A 22245-nucleotide genomic window follows, 5' to 3' on the forward strand; every position below is an offset into this window, starting at 1 on the left:
GCTTATAGTACCTGTTCGCAAGCACTCCATTGACCTGAGTAATTACCGTAGATAACTGACCAAGGCCTAACATGGACTTCACTACACCATGATAATGAATAATCTAGAAATAGGGAAAACAAAACAATGAAAAAAAAAAATCCACACATCAATGAAATTCATGGCAGTCTGAAGGAGGAGATTTGCAGCCTTTCACAATATGAAAAGGCATAAACAATTGCACCATAAGTGAAGTGAACATTCAAAATTAAAAAGAAATGTCTATGATTACCAAGTAACTTAAATCACCAAAGGCCATGTTTTAAATGTGCTTCACCACAATGTGATTTGATGTTAATTTATGAATATCCATATCAGAGCTGTGAATAAAAGTTTGATTTAAAGAAATGAACAACAACAAGAAGGAAAACGTCACAAGAAGGAAATAACCCCCAAACCCAAAGCAATTTCACTCTTCATAAAAATATTTTTCATACTCTGGGAATGAAGTAAGGCCATCAAAACTCTCTATTTACTATACCTGTTATCAGCTGTGCTAGATAACCTCTGCTTTGTAAAGAAGTGAAAGGAAAACCATAGGGATATCCTAGCCTGGGAAACTTTTTACCAATTTCCATCGGAAAACTACTTCAAATATAGAAAGGGTAATACATATCTTCAACTTTTTGCATGTATCACTGCATCTCTGGATATTCACTTTGGGATATCAAAAGCATGATGGTTTTCCAGTACTGCTCAGTTTTACGGTGCCTTATTTGTTCCAAATAAAGAAAGGGATATGGGAAAGGAAGACAAATAACTATGTTGTCTTTACTCATTTTCCAATTGCTCTTATATTATGAACATTTTCCCTGGAAGTCAATAATCAAAAATAGTACATCAGAATGACTTTGAATAAAGCCTGTGGTAACTTGATTTAATAGTTCTCTCGGCATGTATAAGTACTGGTTGACACTTAAGCAATCCAATTCCAGGCCTTCCCAAGCAACGGCTGAACTGTACTTGCCAAGCTGTCCTCACAAAAACCTGGACATAAGCATCCAACTACTAACCCAAGCCTGCAAATTACAGTATAAACCCAGTAAGAGATTTGTTTCAGTTCATAAGACGCTTCCAGTAGCAATAATTATTCAGAAATTGCCACAGTAAACTCTTATGTTCCCATTTTACTTAAATATTCTGAGGAAGTATTTTTGGCTTAGTCTTGTGTTCATTAAGAAGATTTAAAAAATTATTATATATATTTTTAAAAATATGTAAGGAATTTGTCTTGTATTTACCTGGTCAGGTTCCAGTTGGATAGCCCTATCATAACAGGCTGTCGCATCTCTTAACAAGCCAATACTTTCATGTTCAAGAATTTGTTCTTTGAGAGATGGTTCTGCTTTCCGAATGGCACTCACCCCAGCTACTCCATCTGGCTCATGCATAGCAGCATACAGTTTCTATATTCAAACAGAATTGGGAATGGACATTAAAAAGAACTTCCAGACAACAAGATTGGATATATAACATGCTCAGAATCATACATCTTGAAAATGGAGAACAAGCTACTCAGTAGGACTTCTGGCACTAAGCTTTCATGGAAAATGTCAGTTTTGCTGGGCTGCTTCCAAAGCTGAGCCCTACTTTTGCTTAGCGTACTATTATACTCCTGATCTCATACTATAGAAAGAATAAGAAATAACACATCAAGTCACTGGAAACAATCTGTTGAAAGGGTAAAATAAATATCCTCTTATTACATGATAAAGTTGTATAATACAAAGCTGCAGATTACTTAAGGTGGAAAAGCAACATAGTATTTTTTTTCAAATTTGAAACATCACTGAGGAATATAAACCATAAGGAACCGAAGCTTTATTAATCTATGCCTATATTCATTTTAAAATAAAACAAGCAAAACTCCAAAAGAACTTCAGAACCTGAAGAAATCCAAGATGCTCCTGAATATTTTGTTTCTTCTCTGTGATGAATGATTCAAAGTGCATCACAGCCCGTGTGTAAGCCTTGGAGCGAAAGGAAGCCACAGCCAGTGTATCCTGAGGTATGAGGTCTAGAAAACGTGTCACATTTTGATATTCTCCATGGTCCTCACTTGATGCTATATAAAACAAAACAAAAAACCTGTCCATTGAAGTTTCATTTCTAAGAATTACCTTATGCATCAAAATTCAGTTAATTCATTTCACAATTTAGTGAGATAATCTGTTTATTTTAAGAACATATTTTTCTCTTCTGTCAACAATAATTTATTTAAAACAATCCTCGTGACCTTCCTACATTTTGCAAGACAGCACAAAATACGTTAAACTGAACCTTTAGAAAACTATAAAGAAATTAACATTTCACTTTTTTTATTTTGAATCTGTATTCCTTACAATAGGCATTCAAAACAACGGATTTAGGGGGATCGAAATCACAACATGATAGTAAGTAATCATAAAGTGGACTACCGTATTACACTAATATTGCATTCTTAAATGGTCATAATGTGAAGTGGCAAATCTAAATACTTATTTGAAGAATGTAAATGTCACTTGAAATAAAATAAGCATCACTCACTTTTTAGATCACCTCTGTCTTTGCTAGACTTGCTAGTGTTTTTCTCGGCAATAAGCATTTGAAACTTATGTCTAGCCCACTGAGTGAGATGATCAAGCATGGAGAACACTGTCTGCATGCTCAGCTGACTGAGATCAGATGCGCTGTCTTCAAGTCTCCTAGTAGACTGGTCATCGTGTTTCAGAACAGCCATAATCTCCACATAAACCTACACAAAAATTAGTATGATAAAAGACAGAAGTGTCATAAAGGCATCAAAATAGTAGGAAACAGCAACTAACATGAAAATCAACCTAAAATACTAGGTATTTTAATTGTATATTTTAGTAATTTGGGGCTTATTTGCAAGCTCTGGTTGTCCCATGATTTTAAGAGGAAGAAATGGCAAACAAAGTAGCAGTTGTTGTCAGGAGATTCCATACAGGGAGAAAGCTTTTGAAAAGCAAATCCTTGGATTCAGAGTAACCATCACAATTACTGGAATTTTAAGTTTCAAAACATAAAGAATGCTATTGCACTTCTGCTGCAAATACTTCAAGTATTATACTGAAGCAAGTACTTCAAGATCTGATAAAAGTCAAGTTATCTACTGGCTACGAGATCACAGATCTACTTTCAGCTTATATTTAAGTAAATACCACGCTAAGACCTGCTTCCTGTTTTGGTCAACAGAATATGAGATAACACACATAACAGACACCTATTGTGGATGTACTTGTCCACACAAGAAAAATCATCACACACCTCTACAGACCCACAACGTTTAAACACAGATATCTCAGCTGCAAAATTTCAAATTAATAGAATGTAAGTTATATTTTTAAGTCTCTTTAACTTCTACTCAAGCAAATAGAAGCACAGCAGAATGGATGATTCTTTCCTATTCCTGCTTTGCTGCAAGACATCTATGAATAATGCTCTGTATGAATCTTGTAGCTAAATAGTTTTTCCACTTAAACTGTAAGTGTATGCAAGGGATAGAAAAAATTAGAGGTCTGAATTATTGGAAGTATACGATTTCAATCTACTTCTTGTGCATTGCACTCTCTCTCTTTCCACCACTCCAGCTCTTGATGTTACTGCAATCATAATTAACTGCATAGTATCTTGTCCTTAGGCAATTATTAATAGATGAAAAGGAGTTTGACACCTATACCATTTTTTCATGCAGCTCTACGGTAATTCTGCAGAGCTGAACAGCTCTTAGGAAGAACAGCCCCTCCGCATTCCCATGGAGAACGCTACCTTTTATACATCTCACCTCTTGTTGATCCTCTTGACTGCATCCCAACAGAACATAGACAAGGATGTGTGGAAGCAGATAAATTGTCACTTTATAGTCATTCTTCATCATAATACTGCAGCAATTGAAAACTTTTCTGGCAAGATCATGTCGTACCTATAAAAAAATATTTCCAGGAAAAGCACCGTTACAAAGTGCAAACGCCTGAGCAATTAATGTTTCTTTTAGTTGACAAATACAAATTAAATTCAACCAAATAATTTTAAGATGCTTGGCTCCTACAGAAGGTTCAGACTTAAACTTACAACAGGGATGCCAGATGGCAGCTACTATTACACGTATCAATTGTTGATACCACAAAAAGACCGGCAAGCATTGCTCACATGTTCCACTTTTCCACGTGAACTTGCACTGCCCATAGAAAAAAACCTTAAGGCCAAGAGTCTACTACTGCATCAGCCTCTCTTCTGCCCTTAAAAGCCTGCAAAAAGGAGGAAATTTTGAAGACATTCAATTCTTCTCTGTCTGAAACAGAAAAAGTACAGTGTAGCTACTGAACTACTGAGATTAAATTCACTTCTCAAAGTGCTTAATTTGAAAGTGAAATTTTCAGTGAGTCACATGTTGAAAAGGGGAAAGGAAAGGAAGGAAGAGACAAATACTTCTTATGTGCTGGGACTGTGAAGTTATGTGGACATATGAAAGAAATCCTTTAGAAACTGAGAAGGTAAATTTGAGATTTTCCAGAAGCGTTTCAGATACTCTTCAGCAAGCGTTTGTCAAGTACCTTCAGCTGCACAAGAGTCTCCGGACAAGGGCAAACTTGCTACACTTTTGGCTTTGACACCAGCTGTGAAGCCGAGCCAGGAAGCAGCAATGCTGGGACAGGTGCGCGGTCTTTAGGCATGTGCTTTCACAGGCCTATGCAGAACAAGCATATTCCCCCACCCATCCCTGACTTTCAAAAATCAAAATGTAGTTCAAGAACTGTGTTGTATATACCAATATAGACAGCAGATTTATTCTCTTACCTTTGTTATAAGATAACCTGCCCAAGTTGCTGACCACTCTGCAAAATTATCACCTAATTTGCTTAAGTAAATTGGTTTCTTCATCTTAGACCAATTTACAGCCTTTTGATAACTCTTGTACCTGCAATTTAAAAATATCCTTTCAATAAAACTAACTTTAAATGAAAAAAACAAACAATAGCATGTCACTAATTATAAGGTGCCCTAACTGGAATCATACTAGGTTTCATCTTCTGAATATTGTAAAAAGAATTAAGAAAATACTTTCAGAAGTCAGCATATTTTACTCTAAAGCTTCTTAAAATGCAACATGAAATACAAACAATGTAACATGTTACCACAATTCTTAAATACACTTTGAAGTGCTGTTCAAATCAGCTTGAGTACTATTTTTTTGACAGGAAAAACCCATAACATATATGAAAGACAAGAAATGCCAAAAAGTTTTGGTTTTTTTTCTAAAATGGTAAAACCTAACACAAATTAGCATGACGGTCTTCCTGAGGAAACAGAGAGGAAACATAGTTATTATTTCAAACTAGGGTGCATACATAATTTAAAGTTTTGTTCGCATTATTTTTTTCATTAAGTCATCAAAATAAAGAGTCAAATTAAAACCCAACAAGCTCCTCCTACTTCTATAAAGGGTAGCAGTGAAAGGGTAGTAATGGATTTAGGCACAAACTAAAATGCTACTGAGAATTTGTACACAGGAAAGAAAACAGAAATAAAAGCTTCAAAACATCCTATAAGAAAGACAATGCTCTAGGGACAAAAAGGCAGATCTGGGAAAGTATGAGCTCAGACTTTTACTCTTGATTTACAGAGAATTACATTCAAAAAATTCTAATTCAGCTTTATGTAGAAAGACCTTATTTGAATTTTGTATATACACGTATCACTCTTCACAGAAGGGTAACAATCACAAAACCAAATGAAGTTATTGCTAGCCTGGAGAAAACCAAGTTTTAAAGCTGTTGTTGTCATATACCGTGTATTTAAGTGAGGTTCCAAGATCTCCTGCACGTGCTCAGGAAACCTCCTCCAAAGCCTGGAGCCTGGGCAGTCAGTGTTTGTCTCTCTACAGTCATAGATAGACAACAGCTCCTGAAAAGTTACCGTTTACATGACCAAGTTAGCACTGAAAATATTTCATTACCATGATAGTAACAAAAAACGGTGTATACACTAAGTAATGAGACAGAAATTATAGAATATTTAATTCAGAAGTTATAACTGCAAAACTTTCATCCAACTTTGTTAACCCCCTATTACTAGGCAGTGTTGGATTTCAACTAACTATTGAGTGTCCAGATTCTCCAGTTGGTGTTTTGACCATGTTATCCTGTATTCTTCACATCTGCCAATAAACCAGGACTAGAAGCTAGTCTGATTCCTCCTTGTGCACACGTTAATGAAATTCCATTATTCCGCTGACTACATGGGAACACTTATTTTCTCCTGGAGCAAAGAATTGTCCTGATAAGATATTAACAACAACAGAAGAGTTGGCAAACTAGCACAGAAGACTAGAATCTGATAGTAAAGATAGGCTCGCTTTCAGTTGCTTCTTAAAAGTATAAGCAGAAACCCTCTCAGGAATAATTACTGCTTTTAATTTTTGGCTATACATAACCTGTACCATTTCTAAGTCAGTCTCAGAATTACTGCTCAAATCACTATGTATGGACTGTTATTTACCCCTGAAACATCAGATTTCTCCTAAACTATCATGACACAAAAGCAAAGAAATCTTTGTTTATTCGGTAACTCCCCAGAATTCCAAGTGAGCGCTGAGGAGTTTTGTGGGTTTATTTGTTTTTTTAAAAAATCACTACCCTCAATATCCTTCTTTTACCTTGTAATTTAAAGCTGTACAGGATGAAGCTTCAAATACTTAAAATATGTATTTAAAAATGTACACTTCTATTGCATAATTCTCCATTCAGTGTGATAGGAAACAATTTGTGAAGAAAAAGTAGAATTTAAGCCCACGTCTTACCTGAATTGCATATGCTGCAGAATCCTGAGCACGAACATTATCAGCATAAGCAAGGAATGCTCTGGTCAGTTCCATTAATAACCCATAGGCAAAATTTGGATCCTCCACACCAGCCTCAATCACAAACAGAACACCAGTTTTATTAAACCAAACAGAGTAATAGCTGTATCTTTAATTTCCAAATCATTACTTTGAAGCCTGACTCTAAACTGCTTTAAATGAGAAAGTAAGCATAGACTTTTGAAGGGTCTAAAGATAAGAGGTTTCCTAATCCCAAGTACTTTTAGAAAACCCTTAATGCTAAACAAAACACTATAGCAACACTTCTTACCACAAATGTAAAATGCTTTCCTTGAGTTTCACTTGTTGAAAAATCCAGCCTGCCAGGATCTATGGCTCCTAGTTCACCTAAACATTCTCCACAAAGCAATCGGGCTTGAGAATTTGCATCCTGGCAGCCGATGAGAAGCACAGTTACCAACTGGGAGATGACTGGCTCCACAGTTTCACTGTCTGTTACATACTTTATCAATTTTTCCTAGAAAGTTAAAAAATAAATATGAGTATGGTATGTCTATGGTAACTATTCTTGGAAATTTTCCATCTGTAACTCACTCTTACTTCATATTTCATTTATCCATGACTTTAGGTTAGTGATGCAAATACTGCCATTTTGTAACTATAGTTCAGTTGCCCTAAATTGCTTGTTACACTAGGAAGGACTAAACAAATGAACAAGAATGAGGGACTTGGGCATCAATCAATAATGCTGCCATGAGCAATATTGTATTACATTATCAGACATCTCTCTACTAGCTTCTTTTTCTTTTCTTGTCTTATCAAGAACCCCTCTTCTTTTCTACATTAATCTTTTCCTTATGTGTTCTGATACTCGCATTCAAATTCTTTCACGCAGCTGTTGTCATTCCTTCTGGTTTTGCTGCCATTTGTATCCTTATTACTTCCCATTTGTTCATCTTTTCTTCACCCTCAGACCCTGCAAAGCCCAGGGTACCAAATCCTTTAATCAATGCCCATCATTTTAATTGCATTTCTCTTCCTTTTCATTTTGGCCCAGCTTTTATTCACCACTTCCACATTTAGTCCAAATGCAGAAATAAAATTATCTTAATAATGTGAAGATGTTTGCCATTATTATGTTCAGTGAAAACTGAAATCACAGCCAACATGAAAATAGTTCCACGACTTGTGGAAATAATTAAGTTCGATTTTCCTCAATTATTTTCTAGATTTCTAACTAAGCAAGTCATGCTGAGATTTTGCTGACCTGAGCTGCAAGAATTACTAATTGGCCAGCAATATGTATAAGGACCATTTGTTCTTTTAGCTAGGTTTTTAAAAATTTCTGACTGTAAAGGGTCCCACAATCTTACAGCTACTAAGAGGACAGATTTATTTTTTTTTTTAAAATAGATCACATACACCTTTTTGGGCTAATAACCACAGAGATTTATAAAGCAGGACTGTGGCAACTTGTACTGGCTATAAAATTTATTTGAATGTGATACAATTTTTCAGGGTGGAAGGCAAAAAAGGAAGAAAAAAATAAAAGGTGTGAAGTGGTCATGTACATCTTAGTTCTTTCAGATATTACACTCACACACAAAAAAGCTGGCCTTAATATATTAGTCTCCTGATGTAAAAATGACACATGGTCTAATAGAGAACAAGCCCACACAATAGATTGTGGAAATGGACTTCTTAGATACATCTTTCCTAGATACGTCCTTCCTCAGGGTTGAAAGAGATAAGAAATATACCACTAGCTGTGCTGCATCAGCATCACACAGATTAGAAAGATTTGAAAATCCTCTCACAAGCAGACATGATGAAAAAGAATCCCTTTGCCTCATTATACTAAGAAATGGCTAGCTTAATAAATTGTGAAGAATAAGACAGTTCATGTGAATGCCCAGTAGGGAGTTTTAGATTATTGGTCCAGATGCTACTTTGATTTATTTTTAATTCTACTGAAAGAGGTTATCTATACCTGATTTCTATATAACGTTTCTTTCAGGCTGGTAAGTGCATGAATACGAACATCCACATTCTCATGCTGAATAGCTCTCATAGACAGCTTCAGTGTTGTCTGCAAGTCAGTGCTTTTGGAGGATTCCTGGACAAGACATGACATAAGAAGGTCAAGTTAAGTATAATAGGAACATGTTTAAGCAGCATCTCAAGGAACACAAGTGATAACACATACAATCAACTTCCTTTCTGCTTACACTCTCACCTACAAGCTTATACCACTGTCTTCCTGTATATTTTTTAAAATGGTTTCCTCTAAAAGGTGCTATATTTACAATTTTGTGTAAATATGATTGTCTAAATAAAAATTGTTAAATCAGAAGCAAATGCTTTGCTTTGAGCACCTCTTCATCTAAAATCAAATCAATTTTTACTCATTACCTTATTGCCACTAAATAATTGCTGCTTCCCATCTATTCCCTAACCATTTTGAGAGCAAGCTAAAGAAATGGACCATGGGCTACTCCTAAAAAAGACAAACTGTTACCTTCAGAGAGAATACCAAAGAGGGTTCAAATTAAAAGTATCTTCTCTTGTAACACATTGTAACACATTGCCACCGGTAATAGTGCTGACATTTAATCTTATAATCTCTTTAGTCTCAAGGCTGAAATGTCAGCGTTGAGAAGACACTTCAGAAACAAGCATGTTAAATGTGAGCATATTTCACTCCTAAGAAAGAATCAGAACCTGCTTCAAGGTATTCCTGCGATACACAAATTCTGTTTTGTTGCAGAGGCAGATAAATACTATTTCCGCTTAAAAAAACACTTCACATGTTTTCTTCACTTGTCATTAATTCATTTGATGCATTAAAAATAAAAAAAAAAAATAAAAGAAGCTGTACTTTTCTGTACTCCTGAAGGACGACTTGAATTTCTTTCAGTTCTGGAAGGTCAGGCAGAAAATATATTTCATGTAAAAAGTCTCGTACCGCGTCCCTAATAGGTACAAAAAATATTGCAAAGAACATAACAAACATTACTTGGATCAGAAAAATCTTAAAAACCCATCACAAGAAAGCATTGAAACGTAATGTTTAGAAGAATAAAGGCTTGAAAAGCAGGGAAAAAAAGTAAATTCAATTAAAAAAAAAAACAACTTTAATTTAGGGTTTTCCCCATTCCTATTACAGGGTTTAACCCATATAACTGGTAGTATTTTGTACAGTACCTGTTCTCAACTATAAGAAAGTAAAATACTGCTGTAGTTTCCTTTGGTTGGATATGTATAAGGGGCAATAATGCCACTATCACATGACTAAGCAAGGAGCCAAGGTATGAGTGATCCAGACTTCGAACAAAACAATCCCAGGCTCTAAACAAGAAAAGACAACAAAACAATCGTAATCAGGGATTCTTCTCTCCATAAGGACATTTTAGGTGAATCATGAGAAGCATCTGAAGTTATTTCAGCTCTGTAGTTTAGATTATTGTCTAGAACAAAACAGTGTATTCAAGGACAAAAATGGCACATGTCACTGGGTACAATATCAGTTCACCTGCAACACAGTTCTGGAAAGTCATCCTTGTATCTTAGAGCTGTTCTCAGTGTAGTCATCATCTTCACTCTTACTGAACTGATGTGTTTGGAACCCATGAGCTTCATTAAAGACATAAGACTGTTTAAAGCCTAGACATAGAGAAAAGTCATTTTAGTGTATTAGGTGCTCAGCAAAACATACAAGCCATGTTTTCTGAAAAAAAAGTTAGGCTACCCTGGCTTCAGAAATCATACCCTATAAGACAGCAAATGCAGTTTGATATTTCAATAAAGACTCATTATTCAGGTTGTTCGCAGATTGATTAGAGAACTGTGGACCCCAAAGAAGTTAATGGTTACAGAAGTCTGTTATAAAGCACAATTTACTATATGTCTGAAGTTTTAGAAGCTGAAAAGCTGGGATTTGAAAACACAGAGAAAATAAACTTGCGTTAAAAACCCCAAAACAAGCCCCACCAAAACAAAAACCCAACCTCTAACTGCACCAACAACAGAATTGACATAGCACTTCTGGCAGACGCAGTTGGTCAGCTTCAGGGAACAGATAACTCAGCTGTCAATGGGACTGATGAAAGACATACTGAGATGCAGAAAAAGCAGGAGATATTTCAGTCACAGTAACACTGTACCAAACAAGGTAATACAATGTCCAGCATGACAGATCAGTAGCACAAGAAGAAACCTGAGCTTGATGAAAGGTCATGGAAAAGGAAACTCACCAAGAACAAAAAAAAGAGAACAAGAAAGGTAAAAACAATAGCAGGTGCATCAGAAGAAATGCTACACAAATGAAGACACTCAGAAAGCATGAAGACATGCGGCTATGAAAATGAGAGCATCTCAATGTGACTATCTGAGAAGCAAAAAGCTTGAGAGAACCCCAGAGAAAATACAGTCTGTCAGTGTAAAGGATATATACATTCTAGCACTGAAGAATTCCCTATAGAAGTCATCTGCACTGCCTCTCTGAGGTGGCTAAATGCCTGTTTTGTGTCTAGAAGCACCGCCACAGCAGAGGTGTGAGCTCCAATTTCTCTAAATGCTCTCTACTGTAAAGCTGAAAGGAGGGAGCTGTTCCATGAGAAGCAAAATCAATAGCACCCAGTTTCTCTTGGATTTGCATCTTGTTTTCTTTAGCTTTGCTCTTAGTGCCCCTGTAAGCCCTGTTCCCTGCAGTAACTCGTTTTCTCCCATATTCTCTCATCCTCCTCTTTGTTTCACACATATAAAACATACTCTTGGATTCCTCCTCTTTGTTTCACACATATAAAACATACTCTTGGATTCCTCCTCTATAATTACTGGTTGAGTGCCTTGTTACATATACCATATTTGACTGAAATATGTACATTCTTTGACCATTAAAGAACCAAACTTCCAAGCTTACACAGAAGTCCTACCAACAGTTTTCAAGAATCATGTGGGAAGCTTAGTATCTTTGAATCTTCAGTTACAGTTGCACAAATATGTAACTAAGTCTGGAATACTTAAATAGCCCTTGCTTATTTTTTTTAAATATTAAAAATTAAATTTACGCACCATTTTTTTATCCTCAATGCCCACACTAGAACTCAGTAACTGCATATTAAAAAAAGCCAAGATACCAAGCAATTTAGGTTGCAGATAATCAGCCTGTGAAGGGGAGACAGAAGGAGAAGAAAAATAAAAGTTAAAAGTAAATAATCTTACTCTTAACACATTCCTAAGCTTAATAAATTAAAAAGCAGGTATGAAATGCTAATTCTGAAAGGCAAGTGAGAAGCATCCTAAATATATACACTGCTTTTTAAAAAAATATCAGTGTTAATGAAAGACATTCCCACTGGGCTGTAGGGTTTTTTGTTTAAGTAGGATTTGGGAGCGTGTGTGTTTGTGTATGTGGGAGGTTGGTTTGTTTGTTTGGTGGGGGTTTTTTCGGTTGTTTGTATTTTGTTTCAGGTTTTTTGGGGGGTTGGTTGGTTGGTTGTTTTTAGTGCATACTTGGTACGTATCTCCCTATTACAGGAACACTTAGTATGAAACGTCAGACTTTCCTCTACTTTTTGCCTTGAGTAAGTGACGTTCAGAGAATGTCAAGTTGTCTTCACTCTCAAGTTGGTGACAAAAATAATTGAACAAATCTGAATATTAATATTTTTATGTCCTTACCATTTGTTCAGGTGATGTTATTTCTCTAGGTCCCTGATAAGGATCATCATGAGATGCAAATGAAGCCAATATTGACAATCCATTGAAGACCTGTTGATAGTGTTCTCCTATACGCAGCAATAATTCATTATGCAGTCCTTGGTAGTCCTGCCTCAGCAAGCTGCCCAGCTCTATCTCAGTTTCATTCTGTAATCAAATAGCAAACAGAAACAAAGTCTTCATTTCATAACAATGAAATTAGTACACAGAGAGACAGTAAGCATTAGACTCCAATTTACCATAGAAATAAAAGGAAAAGCTTCCCATCAGCTCAAGGTTAGATAAACTAAGTTTTCAGAGTTTTTAAGTTCGTAAAATATCTTACAACAGTTCCTCAGAGCCAAGAGAAAAGATTACAAATACTAGCAAAAAGAAACTTCTGCATACACAATTTCCCTACCTATGCTTTGCAAGACCTTAACTCAAAGAAAGCAGAAAGCTCATTATTCATCAATTGCTGCTCCTAATCTGCACGTGTAATAGAGCAAATGCCAATTTATTACCTTGAGGTAATGAAGTGCCCGCTCAAGCTCATCCTTGGAGCATGAACAGACCAAATGGGAGAAGATGTATTTGAAGTTATTGATTAAAATCTCTCTTCGGTTTACATTCAGCTGTTTTGCTATGGTTCGAATAAGTGTGGAGGCTGCAGGACTAGCCTTGGCTGCAAGGTCAGGAAGCAAAACTTGTAGGGTCCGCTGATAAATTAAGAACAAGACTTAATGGAAAAAAACAAACAAACAAAATCCCTCCAGAAACCCAGGGTTCAGCTTTGTTCCATTCATGTCAGTGCAACAATACACATCTCTGGTCAAATATATGACCACAGGTATGAATAAATAACAACTTTAATGAAATAGAAATACCTAATAAAAATGCTGCTAAAATAAAAATAATTACTTAAGAGGGAGCTTCATCTAATTAATACTGAGAAACATGCAAACAAAAAGTGAGCTAGCATTTTCTGTGTCTATCCAGATTCTCCAAAAAAGAAAATCTTAAAATAAAATAAAACAAAACAAACACAAAAAACCCACAACCACACACAACACCACCAACCCAACCACCTACCAGTCAACTAGAACACTGCTTACTCAACAGTTGTGCATTTCCCATCTACCAACAAGCAAATGACAAACATAAGTATAGACCTACTTAGGCTTCAAGTAAAACAGATACCTAACCAGATCAAGAAGAGATGTATCCACAGAACAACAGCTTTCTTCACTTGAAACAAGAAAGAAAATACTATGCAAAAATCACACCTTACAAAGAATCACTCAAAGTGCACTAAATCATTAATGTAGATATACTCAAGAAGTACTCCACCTTAGTTCATCACCTGTCATACTTGAATTAGCACTGTAGCCATCACTGTAACTCTGATAAAACTGTTTCTCTATATTTGAGCTCCCAGCTGCAGCAATCCCAAAGTATACTATCTTACAATAAACAACAGAAACTAGAGAAAATAGATTCAGATCTGTGAAATTCACAGAAAAATGTGGACCAAAATAGAAATCCACAAGCACACACACAAATATCTAGAGTAAAACTGACTGACCAACTTACTGAGAGAAAGCGATTTAGATCTGGAAAATCAAATACATTGGCGACCTCAGATAACATGTCCAGAGCCATTTCTCTCTGGTGGGCAGCTGTTTGTTTCTGTAGCTCATTACCCTGGCACAGAGCACTTGATACTGCCATCTGGCTGGAGTGCAGGGATTCCACTAGAAACTAGGCATGAAGAAATACACAGTTAGTATTATTTTCCCCTTTTTCACTCCCTAAAAATAAACACAAGGGTTTTGCTTCTCTTTCTATGAATCTGTTTTTCTTTCCCATTTATCATTTGTTGCACACAGATCTATGATTATTACTTTGCAATAGAACTGGACTATCACCCACTTAATAATCGCATTTAATTTTGCAACCCTGGATTCAGACATTGCATTATTAAAAAAATATGCAAAATTAGAAAAGTCTGCTTTTGATAATTTTCTTTTAAACAGAACTTCTGTCTTTAGGTACCGGTTATAACAAAAGAACAAAACACTCATGTCAGTATTATGCCTGTAAAATGTTGACTTTAGTTCTAATTTTAAATCATAGCCTCTCGTGGCAATGGTACCACATAATGCAAGAAACAATACAGTTCTTTTATTTCAGAATGACAGCACCAGGGAAAAAAAAAACCAAACCACAAACCACAACAACCAGTACTGTTGAGGGGAGAAGACCATGATAAAGTCAAAGATTTTCCATTCCTTCCTGAATGTTTGTAAGGGGTTTCTGTTGTTTTGTTTTAAATCACCTCTTTCTTGTCCTCTGAGATTTCACCTTGTAGAATACTGTAATTTTTACCTTGAAGACCATTTTCCAAATACACAAAAAGAACCTAAACATATGCCTTTCTAACCTGACAGATGGGTTTTCTTACCTGACAGATAGGCTTCTTGTACTGACTGAAAAATGCTTGCAGCTTTATGGACTTAGCAGCTGCCAAGGATCGAATTTCTGTGTATGCTGCTCCAGCCACAGAAGCTGACTTGGACAACAAACAGTGTAACAAATGCAAGAGGGCAAATGGTACCAAATCCCCTTTTGATGCCCTTAGAAAGTAAGTACAAGAAAAAGAATCAAAAAGGAAAAAAGAATCATTGCATTAATAAAAGGACTTAAGAATATACAATTATCATAATGCAAAATGACTCATAATTGTATCTGCATAGCTTAGCTGTACTTCCTATGACAGGCCAGAAGAAAATTAGGAATATGAATCAACAGCTTAGTACAGTTGCAAAGGACTCTGGACAAAGGCTGACCTTGAAATAAGCAGTTTAATTTTACATTTACACTTGAACAAAAAGTTACTTTGCATCGCAAACTGACACGACTTTGCAATTTTCAAGATACTAACAAAAATACCTTCCAATATCTCCTGTTGTGAGAATCAAGGTATCTTTAAGCTCGTTATTTCTTGATATTTTGGCCTTTGTATAGGCTTCTTTCATTCTTGAAACAAACAGCTGGAACACAGGAAAATTAAAAAAAAAAGAAATCACTTTGGAGTGTTTGACATTAGTGAAACAAAACCCATGGTTAAGTTAGGAACAACAACAACAACAACAAAATTATTTCACCTCTTTTATGAATCCTTCTTCAGAGTCTAAGGATTCTAGTATGTTCTTTATGCAGTCACTGAAAGCCACTCTTACGTCTTTGTCTGGATCTTCCATTAGATTTAATAAAGACCCAACAAGAATCTTCACACTGGACTCATCAGTATTAAAATCCAGATGTTGGCAAAGATGAGGTATATTTTCTATAAATGCTGGGTGGCATGGGTTGAAGGAGGAAAGGAAAGATATTTTTAATGCTTTTAAAAATATATTCAAATGCGCAAAACAGTGATGCAAATAAGCCATAAAGCACTTCATGTTTGTTTGGGTTTTTTTTTAAATCAAAAGAGTAAATATTTTCAAGGCAGACAAGCTACTTAAAACTCAGATTTTATCAAGTATTGCTTTTCTAGATATAGCCACAGACCAAAATTAAGCCAGGGTAGTTCAAGAAGAATATCAATAACAACATCAAACATTAGCAGTAACACCAACCAAAATACCACATTTCAAGCACTCTTATGGTTATAAAAAAAAAGGAATGGAGAAAGAAGTAGTGACTTAGTACCTCATATAGAAGTGCAAAATGACAATAAAGGCAAAGTCACATACCTAGCTTTACTGAACTGGATACTTCATTCTCAAGGAGAATAAGAAATGGCTTGAAAACACAGGCTTGCACAGAACAAGTTTTTTCATGAGCAGAAGTCACAGTAAGGCTGCTACATAAAATATCACAGGTAACATGCTTAATAGCAGAGTCTGCTAAGGAAGGTCGCACACTGAATGTACCAGCAAGACAGCAAGATAATTTCCCAATTACAGCAGCACAAGCCTCCTTCACTAGCTCAGACTCATCTTTTATTTGATTTCTGAAATGGAAACAAACATAATATCACTTTAACAGATCATTTACTTAGAAATTTGTGTTTTTACTTTGTTCTCTTAACTATACTGAAAGTACTATTAGGAGAACTTAAGGATCTGTCACACTACATTATCTTTTTCCTTTTCAGATTATCCTCAACTTCTGTGAAATGTGTGAAGTAACAATGGGCATGGTGAGTATGGCATGTTATAAAGAAACTGAAGACTAGACACAATAGGACAGAAGACAACAAGATGAATATAAAAAAGGCAGAGAAACTGGAAAGATTTTAAGAGACATAGGGACAAATATAATGTAAATTTAACTGACAAAGATATCTCCTTTCCCCTCCTCAGTTTAAATGTGTTAATGAGAAATGGAGTCTTCAACTAGTGAAGTAACTTGTATACTGACATGGTAAGTGAACATTATTCTATCATAAAAACATCGCCACTTACACCTATCCTGTTGATATCCCACAATGTCTGAAATCGAGATCTAGCAAATTCTAGTTGAAATAGAAATAAATACTTATTTTTCTTCTTATAATACATTTCTTATTTGTGTGTTTTTATTCTTGCATGAAGACAGAAAAGCAGCATTAATACATACAAAAGAGATCTGGGAATCATATTGGAGGACTGCACACTTGATGGATGAAGCAGGAGAGAGAATCCTTTAACACAAGCAGCTCGAATTACTTCATGGGGACTTTGCAGTGCCCAATGATAAACGGATTTTCTCCAATCCAGACAAATCTTTCTTGGGAAGAGAGACAGAAGGAATGCACAGTGTGATTGAGCTTGGGGTGCTAAAGAGAAAAATATAAAAAAATAAAGCAGATAATTACTTGATTTAAACTTTTAACATCATCAGTCATCACAAGATGGCAAAGAAAATAATTTCACTTTAGAACAACCATTCCAGAGAAATATTAGGTTTTACATACTTCAACATACTTACAGAAACTCTTTGCCGTTTTTTGACTCAAAGCTAGAGGATCAAACCCAAAAGCAGATGGCTTAAAAGAAGAATCATCAGGATGGCTGTAAATCCAGGGCAGAGAAAGTAATCCACATAAGTTATCAAGAATTTGATCACTCAGTGGAATTTTCACTGAAGGGAAAAAATAATAATAATAAAAAATTAACAAATTTTATACTTATACAGCTCTGTATAGTTTATAAAACAAACGCACATTTTTTCTATCTCCTACCTTTTAGACATATAATAAAAAAATATATAGTGTTGCATCAAAATAATATAAAAATTTCATTAAACAGTTGACTGCATGTAATACATAAGCAGCAGAATTATCACAATTTCAGTATCTCTGGATTTGTGTGAAGACTCAGGTGGATTTTGGGATGGCAAGTAAGCTGAACTCATAGCACCACTTCAGTCTTAGTAGAGTCTGACCTCCATCCTATCAGTTACTTTAAAAACAAACATGCAAATACTTAATATTTTTGGTACACTTCCTGCCTGCCACATTTGCTGATGCTGGTCAGAAGCTTTGAAAACTTTGAGTGAAACAGACAGTAAGACACACTGTCTCTATGTATTTTAAAAAGAAAACTGCTAAAACTTGATTTCTTTCTTAAACATATTCACTATCCCCATGTATTCTCTCATTCAGATAAAAATAGAAATACAAAGACTAGTAAATCATGTTCAAAAAGGAAAGCAAAGAAAGCTCTCTAAACAGAGAGAAATGGTCTCTTTTTTTATTCAACCTTTTTTGTACAGGAATTGTAGTTCTAACACAAGATCCAAATTTCAGTACCTCTACCACAACAGACCAATTTAGTTAGATGCATTCCTAATTTATAAATTCAATAAGAGACACACTAGCTTAAAGAATTTCTCACCTTGTGCATACAGAAAAGCATCAAAGATTCTCACGATTCTGTCAATCACATCTTCTAAGTTAACAATCTGTGTAGCAGCCTCTAACAGGTTTCTGCAGACTTCCACTACTCTTGTGATAAAATCAGAGGAAATCCATGTGAACTGTATGTTCACCGCTGCATCTGAGGAGCTCAGAGTATTCTTACACACGTCAGAGTTGCATGGATGAGTTACTTTGTAATCTATGCTGTTAAAACAGAAGTCATATGATCAGTGCAAGAGACCACAAACATTTGATACTGCTTCTAAGCAAAGTTACTATGAAAATGTACTACTTCAAAACATACAGGATTTACCCAATATTTGTTCCAATACATGGACAAATATTAAAGTAATCTACACAAATCATAATAACGATCACAAGAAACTATTGGCCTCATAATTTCACCTTGGTGCCTTTACCTGGTAGAATTTGTTGGGGGAGAACAATGAACTATGCACAAAGCAGCTAGTCGCAGAATTACAGCAATCCCTTCTACAGTCTGAAGAATATCCGCTGTCAGAATTTCTTTCTCAAGGACAGATATTAAGGAGGCAGCTTTCTTTGAGATGGCATTCCACAGAGTGTTCTTCAATTTCATGTTTACAGGACTAAAGCTGTAATTTGACCATATTAATTATTTTCCAACACATACTTTTTTTTTTTTTTCAGAAAAGATAAATCATCACAGTAAAAACAGAGCTAATCCATATTGGATACAGGATTATGAAAATATCAAAGGAAGCTTTAGTTTAAATGTGCACTTTGGGAGAACACGATACTAACTCTGAAGTTAAGCATGATGCTATAATCAGCCAGACTAATGTGATTCCTTTCTACCACGAGACAGGTGGCTCTGTAGATAAAATGAGAGCTACTTATTCAGAGGACCTCAACTGACTGGAAACCTGACTGACAAGAACCTCATGAAGGTCAACAGAGACACATGAAAAGTCCTGCAACTGCACAAAAAACCCCGTGCAACAGAACAGGCTAATGGCTGACTGGCTAGCAAGAAGCTTTGGAGAAAATGACCCAGAGGACTTACGGAAAAGTTGAATGTAAGAGCAGTTGTTGCAAAGGTAGTCAACTACATACTGGGTTGTATTATCAAGAGTGAAGGCTGATCGTTAGCCCACACCTGGAGAACACCATGCTGGAGCCTGTTTTGAGTGCTCAAATACAAGAGAGAGATCAACATCCCGGAACAAGTCCAAGATAATCAGGGAGCTGAAGCACAGCACAAGCTGAAGCTCAGAAAACTGGCTTTGTTCACCTGAGAACAACCTGACTTAACTAGACCTGCTTTAAGCACATCCAGTGCAACAGCATAGGCACATACGATTCTGTCATTCTATATGTATTTTCTCCACTTTTCCATTTCAGTGTGTAAAAATGAAAATAATTTGCATTGAACATATTAAACATACAGCCTCCCTAACTAAAGTTTGGCTTAAAAATTATCTATGGATTCTGATTCTTTAAAATATCATTTAGATATTTTCCTAAAAGATCTTTTAATGTGACTGTTATGAAGCAACTGCCTAAAAAAAGTTGTCAGTTATTATCCAATGGCCAAATTACTATAAAAGTAATTATCGAGTAAGCGTCATACATTACTGGTGTAGGTGATTTCTTTGGATGCTTTGTTGCTAGGCTTAGTCGTTGTCTTTTTGGCGGAACTTCATCACTGCTGCTGCTCCACCCATCAGTATCAGAAGAATCTAGCTGATTCCGATGAAGCTGCTGAAGAATTTCTTCTGTTTGTGTTTTTAATGCTGTATAAAGCGGGCTCACTAGATACTGGAACAGACAAACGACAGAGGTACCATGACGTATGCTATGCCTTACTTCGCAAATAGATGTTATTGTTTCTGCCTTAAAATACAAAATTTCAAATTATGATAACAAAGTTCTTAAAAACCTTTATGTTCAAAAATGTCAACTACAAGATTAAAACTCTCATAAGCAATGAAGTTTCCTGCGTTCCTACCCGCGACAATGCAGCTTGTACTGCTGTTTCCTAGTTCTTGCCACAATACCTTGCTACCAAAGCCATCAAGACAGACAACACGAAGCTTAAGAGACAACAGATATGATACACATGTGGGTGTACAGGGTAGAGGGAACACTCAGCATACCAACACTTCGTTATCGTTTTAAACTAAAAGCACATAGATTTAGATTGGACACAAGGAAGACATGTTTTACATGAGGGTGATGAAACACTGGCACAAGGTTGACTGGAGAGGTGGTGAATGCCCCATCCCTGGAAACATTCAAGGGCAGGCTGGACCAGGGTCTGAGCAACGTGACCTAGTTGAAGATGTCTCTGCTCATGGCAGGGTGTTGGACCCAAACTATTCTATGATTTATTTTAATTCAAACCTTTCTGTTTGCCTGTCCCAAACAAATATGACTAAAAGCATATGGTTAGAGAGTAAGAGCAGCTCAGATGAGGGGAAATTACTTGTAAAGTTGCCCTTATATGAGTGTACTCTGTGCCTTACCCTCATTTTATAGTACGATTATAGACAGACCCTTGTGCCTGCATAGCTTCTCAAGTTTAATATCTCTAAAAAACAAAGTCCAGCTACATCCACCTAATTAAAGAAATCTGACCTCTACAAATATGTGAAACAGTTGAGAAACAAGGAGTATCAACTGAATTATACAGCTAAAGCCAGTAATTTCTAGATTTTCTTCTTTGCACAGATACAGGATTTTGTATGTGATCTAGTCACATGATAAACACAGTTTTTAAAGTTAACCTACCTCTTGTTCTTCCTGAGTTCCAAGCACACTCACAAAAATGCCACATATGGTGCTGATATGGACTTTTCTTACTTGTAAGGCAGATTCATAGCCAGCTGGAACAAACTCCAGAAAATACTGCAGTATATGGCAAAAAGCAGCTCTCAGCTTTTCGGACTGAAGACATCTAAACACATCACCTTCAAACAATGCACAGAGCTTCTCTAGTAGCATATTCAAGTAGACAGGTTCAATATTTTTGTAAGAATCTGCTTCAAAAGGCAACAATGCCCTCACCAACAGTAAGAGTGGTTCTCCAAAGAGTTCTGATTCTTCAGTATCCATTTCAAGTGCTGACTGGAGAATTCCAAAAAAGACTGTAAAGAAAACACTGGCCAGCTGGTCCGGAGGTCCTCCTAAATTAATTAATTTTACTAAAAACTTCACTGCCAAAGCTTTAACTTTTGGACTGCCATACTCCAACAGGGAGCAGCCTACCCCCCACAGAACAGTATCTTGTCTTACAAAAAACACATCTGCGACAATATCTGTCAGAACAGACATTAATATAACTTCCAAACATTCCAGATAGGGCATACCCATCAGCTGTAATGGTGCTAATCTTAAATATCCCACGTTGTCACTTGTATTGCTTGAAAATCTCTTTATAGTCACTGGCCAGAGCAATGCATCTCCCCAGAGATGCTTTTGTGCATCTCTTTCATGCAGGAAGATTAAGTCTTGGAAAAGCTGTAGCAAGTCTTTTGTTAGTACTTCAAAAATGGAGCAACTCTTCATTTTAAACAGAAAAAGTAAAGAGCAAATAACATCACAAATGTTCTTGTGCAACGTGTTGCAGTTTGGAGTTGCAGCAATTCGGAGAAGCCTTGTTATGATCCAGTTACTAAATTCTAGGACAATAAAAAAGAAACAGCAAACAGAAAATTTTTAAGACAAAAAAATCATCCTATTATGAGCAGGTTGCTCATCAGTAAAACAAAAGAAAACTCCTTGAGATAAATGA

At 36.0% G+C, this 22245-nt stretch overlaps 1 protein-coding gene across 1 annotated transcript in view; it reads right to left on the minus strand.

Annotated features, from left to right (window-relative positions):
* Positions 1 to 22245, minus strand: part of ATR (ATR checkpoint kinase) — a gene marked incomplete at its 3' end in the record, with an annotated part of 39461 nt that overhangs the window by 14257 nt on the left and 2959 nt on the right. The window contains exons 4-30 of the mRNA XM_080349932.1: positions 21243 to 22132; positions 20083 to 20270; positions 18890 to 19084; positions 18448 to 18674; positions 17540 to 17692; positions 17189 to 17387; positions 16321 to 16580; positions 15730 to 15920; positions 15515 to 15615; positions 15027 to 15198; positions 14156 to 14323; positions 13087 to 13281; positions 12545 to 12730; positions 11936 to 12028; positions 10395 to 10525; positions 10067 to 10210; positions 9741 to 9834; positions 8853 to 8978; positions 7173 to 7379; positions 6842 to 6955; positions 5831 to 5946; positions 4840 to 4960; positions 3827 to 3964; positions 2566 to 2773; positions 1926 to 2104; positions 1281 to 1445; positions 12 to 103 (exon numbers count right to left, since the gene is read on the minus strand). Coding sequence (XP_080206058.1) covers positions 12 to 103; positions 1281 to 1445; positions 1926 to 2104; positions 2566 to 2773; positions 3827 to 3964; positions 4840 to 4960; positions 5831 to 5946; positions 6842 to 6955; positions 7173 to 7379; positions 8853 to 8978; positions 9741 to 9834; positions 10067 to 10210; positions 10395 to 10525; positions 11936 to 12028; positions 12545 to 12730; positions 13087 to 13281; positions 14156 to 14323; positions 15027 to 15198; positions 15515 to 15615; positions 15730 to 15920; positions 16321 to 16580; positions 17189 to 17387; positions 17540 to 17692; positions 18448 to 18674; positions 18890 to 19084; positions 20083 to 20270; positions 21243 to 22132 — 5053 coding nt within the window. The remainder of the gene's footprint in view (positions 1 to 11; positions 104 to 1280; positions 1446 to 1925; positions 2105 to 2565; positions 2774 to 3826; positions 3965 to 4839; positions 4961 to 5830; positions 5947 to 6841; positions 6956 to 7172; positions 7380 to 8852; positions 8979 to 9740; positions 9835 to 10066; positions 10211 to 10394; positions 10526 to 11935; positions 12029 to 12544; positions 12731 to 13086; positions 13282 to 14155; positions 14324 to 15026; positions 15199 to 15514; positions 15616 to 15729; positions 15921 to 16320; positions 16581 to 17188; positions 17388 to 17539; positions 17693 to 18447; positions 18675 to 18889; positions 19085 to 20082; positions 20271 to 21242; positions 22133 to 22245) is intronic.

Source organism: Nesoenas mayeri (assembly GCF_963082525.1).
Source record: "Nesoenas mayeri genome assembly, chromosome: 9".
Lineage (NCBI taxonomy): Eukaryota > Metazoa > Chordata > Aves > Columbiformes > Columbidae > Nesoenas > Nesoenas mayeri.